Here is a 6,000-nt window from a genome sequence, read left to right on the forward strand (position 1 = left end):
ATGAGGGTGTTGACTACAAGTCGCTGTGAAGAATATAAGTACATTAGTATCCTTAATGTGAGCTCAAAAGGTGAGACAAAATTCAAGAAGTTGAGTACTCTTGTAATAGCTATCATATAATTGTACTAATGGGTAAGGACTAGGCTGTCACTCTCAAATGTATGTATCTTAGGCTTCTGTAAAACAGGACAGAAGCTGTGTTTCTGCTTTAAACATGTTTAATAAAATTGCTAGTAAAACACGTGCCTGAAGGAATAATTTGACTGATAAACTTCTGCTTTTTTTTCAACAGATCACCCTTGAATGTGAACACAGAAAAGAAGCAAGAGGAACATATAGCCCCAGATTCCCATGCAGCTTCTGCAGTCCATAGGAGCACACATGAGCTCTTCCTGAATCACCTGAGAAGCTTCCTAAGCTTAGTCCTGGAGGACTCACATGACCCACCTTCAAATTCTGTGCTGCACCTGCAGCAAGAAGCCCTCACAGCTCTTCCCCACCAGCTCCTGAACATCTCGGATCCTACCATTATCCAGATGTTGGTGTCATCAGAGAGTCCTCTCATATTCATGTTTCCCAGGAAAAGCAAATCAGAATGGGGTCAGTTTCTGCAATGGGACTTGAAGGGAGAGCTGCTAGCAATGCTCACTAACAGATTACAAATTGTTATAGAAGAAGTTAAAGAATTTCCTGTCTTTCAAAACAATGAGACATGGCTGAAACTTAGCCAACTTCTGAACTACTGCTACCAGTCAACCAACAGACACTCACCTACTGTCGAACATGACTCTGAACTACCTAGTTCCATCACAAAACGAAGAGAAAGAAAGCTTCACTCATTTCTCTTGTTAAAAGTGTTACACACAGCTAAAGCATTTTGGATAAAGAAACTAAAACTTTCAAGGGAAAACCGAAATGTAAATAATGAGTACTGCCGACTACATCAACTTTATATCAGTTTAAAATATGAAGGTTTTATTCTTGCACCAGACAGGTATCTTGCTAACAACTGCCAGGGTCCATGTACTGACTTAGGAGCTGCTAGAAACCCACGTTACACAACCCATGTGATTCTGCTTATAAAGATGAAGAATCGTGGTGAAGAACTTGGGAGACGTCCCTGCTGCGTCCCTGTGCAATACACTAGCAGCAAAATGGCACATTTTACAGAAGGAGACATTCAAATAAGAGAAATCCCAAATGCAACTGTAACAGAGTGCGGCTGCAGATAAGGATTCTATTACAGCAGTTAATGCAGTCCTGCAAAACACTACTCTGTTTCAGAAAATATCTTTGTTTTATAAATGGAAATTATTGGCAAGGTACAAATAAGTGGCATCATAAAAGAGCTTACCAAAAAATACACACTGTTATGTGTCATATCAGATTGTATGCTAAGAAAAAAGAATGAGGGTGCAGCTGATTAAAGTTACACACAGAACTGAAAGAAAGTATCTTAATGGTGTCACAAACTTGAGTGAAGAGTTTCCATTGTTAGTATACAATGCCTGTTGCCGTCGTCAAAAGTGAAGGTTTGTTGGAAATGCAGAAAAGCAGGCATTCTTTCTATGAGTTATGCATGCATCAAACATGGATTTCTATTGGAAATGTAAAGAAAAGGACACACTTTGCATGTGTAAAGCATGCAATAACAAACATTAACACAGTGTATCATTATTTTGTCTCCTAGTCAAACAGGGGAAGTCAGGTAACTTGTTTTGCAGCTCAAATAATCAAAATCTGACATGTATAAACTACATTTTGGAAAGCAATTGTATAGCAACTACACCAGTTACATTATTCATTGATGAAGAAGGAATAACTATTCAGTCAGGTTCTGATATCATGTTTACATGCTGAAACTTATAACATGCGTATGAGAATATTGCAAAAATAAGTGGCTGAAGGCCGCCTCTACTGTCATATCCCCACTAACATTAGAACAGCACCTTGGGAGCCCAAACTGTAGTGATCTGAAACATAAAGAAGAAAGTGGCAACATGTATCAATGACAGGTGAAGGACACCGGATTAAACAGTTGAACACTCTCCTTAAAGAAAAGTGAAAGATACTTCATGGTTAAGTGACATTAGACAAACTGCATTCTGTTGTATTCCTACAGCATCCATTTCCTTTTCCCTGTTTTTTTTTTTTTTTTTTTTAATATTTGGCTTCCTAGCCAGTATAAGCTATTCCTGTTGTTGCACAGTTGTATGCTGAATTTTTACTGTATTAATAAATAAATAACCTCACTTTGAAATGCTGCTAGTCTGAGGAGATGGTTCACCTGTCCTAGAAGTACCATGCGCGCGCACACGCGCGCACACACACACACACACACACACACACACACACACACACACACACACACACACACACACACACACACACACACACACACACACACACACACACACACACACACACACACACACACACGCACACATGCACACACGCGCACATGCGCCACTACTTCAGGAAAGACATATATTGCATTGCTGTTGTAGCTGTTGCTATTTACTCTACAAATGTTCCCTGGTGTATTGACAACAGATACGGAATTCTGAACAGGAAGATAATCCTTGCAGCTTTGTTTTTCTTGAGTACACAAAATCTGTGTACATACAGTTTAATTAAAAATGGAACATTCAAAACAATTACTGAGATTTAGGTTGTGGTTTTACAATACCATACTTCAAAACCAAAACATATAATTGTTCCATTTGTTTAAAATTTGTTTAATTTGTGATGATTTGTATAACAAGTCAATTTATTTTCCTTGTGATTTCCTGTGCAGTGCATAGAGCGTAGGGATTATGCTCCGTTACCTGGAAAAAAAGTCAGTTATGTGCTTCTATAACACAAGACATGATCTTTATTTATTTATTTATTTATTTCCAGTTTGATGACCTGGGAGGTCCACTGGGCTCAGGGAGCCCATTTTCAGTGGAGGCCCGGGGAGAAAAGCTCTGCATTACATAGTTTAGTTACATATACAATCATAGTAAAGAAGGCACAATTACAATTTCATTCCATGCTAGAGAGCAGGAATAAATTCTTTGGTTACATAGTACCTAAATATTTAGGATGGCAGTGGTGACTTAATTGAGAGGGAGAATAAGACTTAGAAGGAAAAAAGAAAAAAAAGGTGGGATGGGTTATTTATAATACGTACAATTATGTTATTTACAATATGTACATTTATGTTAAGTTAGCTTGTGCTCAGAGTTAGTCAGGAGTTTAAAGGGTGGATTGATTATTAGGCTAGGTGGGGAGAGTGCAGTTGCATTTCTTGTTAGAGGAAAGGTAGGAATGTAGCTGAGGTTTAAAGTTTTCATAGTTTTCACAAGTCCGTAGACAGGAAGGAAGAGAATTCCATTTTTAGCTAAGGAATAGGATAGAAGAAGCTGACCAGCAGGACGATTGGGTTTGCGGACAGTGATTAGGTTTTGGTGAGTATCTTAGAGTCCTCTGAGTGGTGGGAGGCTGAATGATGTTGGTTAGTGCTGGGCAGTTAGTAGGTTGAAAAATTCATCTGTGGGCTGTAGTAATTTGAAGATAGTCTAGATGGTGGAGAGTTCAAGCCAATTTAACAAATGAAGGGCAGTACAATGATGGGAGAAGAATTTGGCTTTGGTTGCAAATAAGAAATCTTATTATAACAGACTTTCAATTTGGAGGAGAGAGAGGCAGATAAGTTTGTTAGTAGAGCACCATACATTAGTGAGGGGAGTAGATAGGTAGTGGCAAGAGTTTGTCTGGTGGAAGGAGAGAGAAAGTGGATGTTTCTGTATAGCATACCAAGTTTTATATGGGATTTCTTAATGTTTTGCTGGATGTGAGTGTCAAATTTTAGGTGTTCATCAATAGTAACCCCAAGTAGTTTAGCGAAGGGAACAACCTCTACAGTAGAGTTGTTTTGGCTAATAATTTGAAACGAGTTTTTATCAAGAGGGGAAGCTTTTGAGGGAGAGGAGAATAATAGTATTTTGGATTTATTGGCATTTAGCGAGGGGTGGTTTCAGAGCATCCAGTTTTCAGTGGTGGAGAAAGCAGTTTGGGTCACTGTTTGAAGCTCTCAGAGGTTAGGGGTGCAGCAGACTAAAGTTGAATCATCTGCATATTGTACAATTTTGGTGTTTAGTATGGCTTTGTGGATATCATTAATAAAGATGTTGAATAGCATTGGACCTAGTATGGATCCCTGGGGTACCCCAGTGGGGGTAGGAAGGAATGTTGAGGTGCCTTTCCCCCATTTCACAGCTTGATACCTGTCAGAGAGGTAGCTTGAGAACAAGGATAAGGTATTCTGGGAAAGATTAAGGTTAGAAAGATGGTTCAGGAGATGGGTGTGGGAGATGGTATTGAATGCCTTGGTTAGATCTAGTAGAACCGTTGATACTATTTTTCTAGAGTCACGGGCAAGATTTATTGCATCTAAGAAGGAGAGACGGGCAGTGATAGTACTATGGTCAGGTCAGAAGCTGTGTTGGGTTGGAGTAATTATTTGGCGATTGGCTAGGAATGGCATAAGCTGAAGGTGGATGCATTTTTCCAGAAGTTTTGAGATTGGGGAGAGGATAGCTATGGGGTGGTAGTTAGAGATGTTATTATTTTTGCCTCCTTTATGGAGAGGTAGAATAAAGGCAGCACGCCATAATTTGGGCACATAAGATTCCTGCATGGATCTATTGATCAAGATGCTAATGGGGAGAGCGATACTATCTGCGGCTATTTTTAGGAAGGAGGATGGGATATTGTCAGGAGCACTGGAGCATGGTTTTAATTTAGAGAGTACATTTTTTATGTGGGAGGTTGAGATGGGTTTAAGTTCAAATATTGGAAGAGGATTGGGGGCAGAAGGTGGTGTAGGAGATGAGGACGATTGGATAGTTGAGGGGAAGGGTTATTGTTAAGGAAGGTCTTGGTCAGTTCTGCTATGGTGCTGGTGCATAAGGAGTTGAATAGAGAGGCTATTTCAGAATCAGATTTGCTGGTGTCAGGGCAGGGGTTGTTTTTGGTACCTGGGTTGAGAAGAGAATTAATGGAATTCCAGAAATGTTTGGGATTTTTTTGATTGGTTAGACTAGAGTTTGTTATAGTAGGACTTTTTGTCTCTGATGATTTGTTTTTTAGTGAGGTTGCAGAGTTGTTTATATTTAAGAAAAGTTTCTGGATGCTTGATGGTATGTTTTTCAGGATTTATCTCTTTGTAGCTTAAGTTTTTTGGTATCTTTGGTTAGCCATGGGGCAGTCCTGGTTTTGTTCTTGGTGGAGCTAGGGAGTTGAGGATGTTTAAGAAGGTTGAGTTGAAAAATTGTACGGCATTGTCTAGTGGAAGAGTTTTTAGGAGATTCCAGTTTGTTTGTTTTAGGGAGCCAGAGAAAGTAGTGTGGTTAAAGTTTGTGAGGTTACGTGTGTGAAAATATTGGTGTAGGTGAGGAGAGGAGTGGGTAGCTCGGTGTATGAAAGCTGGCAAGTGGTCTCTTATAAGGTCAGGTATAATGCCAGAATTTATGACTTTATTAGGATGGGATACTAGGATCCTGTCTAGTGTGATACCTGGGGGGGGGGATTTGTTTTGTTGGGTCTGGTAATGGAGTTAGTTATTTTGGTATAGCTAAATAGATTGATGGATATGGTGGGATTAGAGTTGTTGATTTTATTCCAATCGATATTTACATCTCCAAGTATGAAGGTCTCTAGCTCAATATTGGTAGAGGTCCAGAGGAGAATTTCTTCAAGAGTAGTGGTGTTATTACCAGGTGGGATGTAGAGGGCAATGATACATATGCTTTTGTGGTTATATATTTTTAGTAGGCCTATTACTAATTCTGCATTGTTGAATGGAGGAATAGGATTGGGGTAGGGAGTGATGGATAGCAGGTTAGAGTAGATTAAGTCTACCCCACCCCATTTTCTATTTAAGCAATCGTGTCTGAGGGATTGGAATCTAGGAGGGAGGATTTCAGAGTCAGAAATATGAGGTTTTCGCCAGGT

General features: G+C 39.5%; 1 protein-coding gene across 1 annotated transcript in view; it reads left to right on the forward strand.

The window, feature by feature from the left end:
• Nucleotides 1-2,263, forward strand: part of AMH (anti-Mullerian hormone) — a 279,033-nt gene extending 276,770 nt beyond the window's left edge. Inside the window, exon 5 of the mRNA XM_044090769.1 lies at nt 293-2,263. Within this exon, the coding sequence (XP_043946704.1) occupies nt 293-1,232 (940 nt within the window). The 3' untranslated portion in view covers nt 1,233-2,263. The remainder of the gene's footprint in view (nt 1-292) is intronic.
• Nucleotides 2,264-6,000: the final 3,737 nt, after the last annotated feature.

This window comes from Protopterus annectens, chromosome 13.part0 (assembly GCF_019279795.1).
Source record: "Protopterus annectens isolate FY-2018-M chromosome 13.part0, PAN1.0, whole genome shotgun sequence".
NCBI classification, from domain to species: Eukaryota; Metazoa; Chordata; order Ceratodontiformes; family Protopteridae; genus Protopterus; species Protopterus annectens.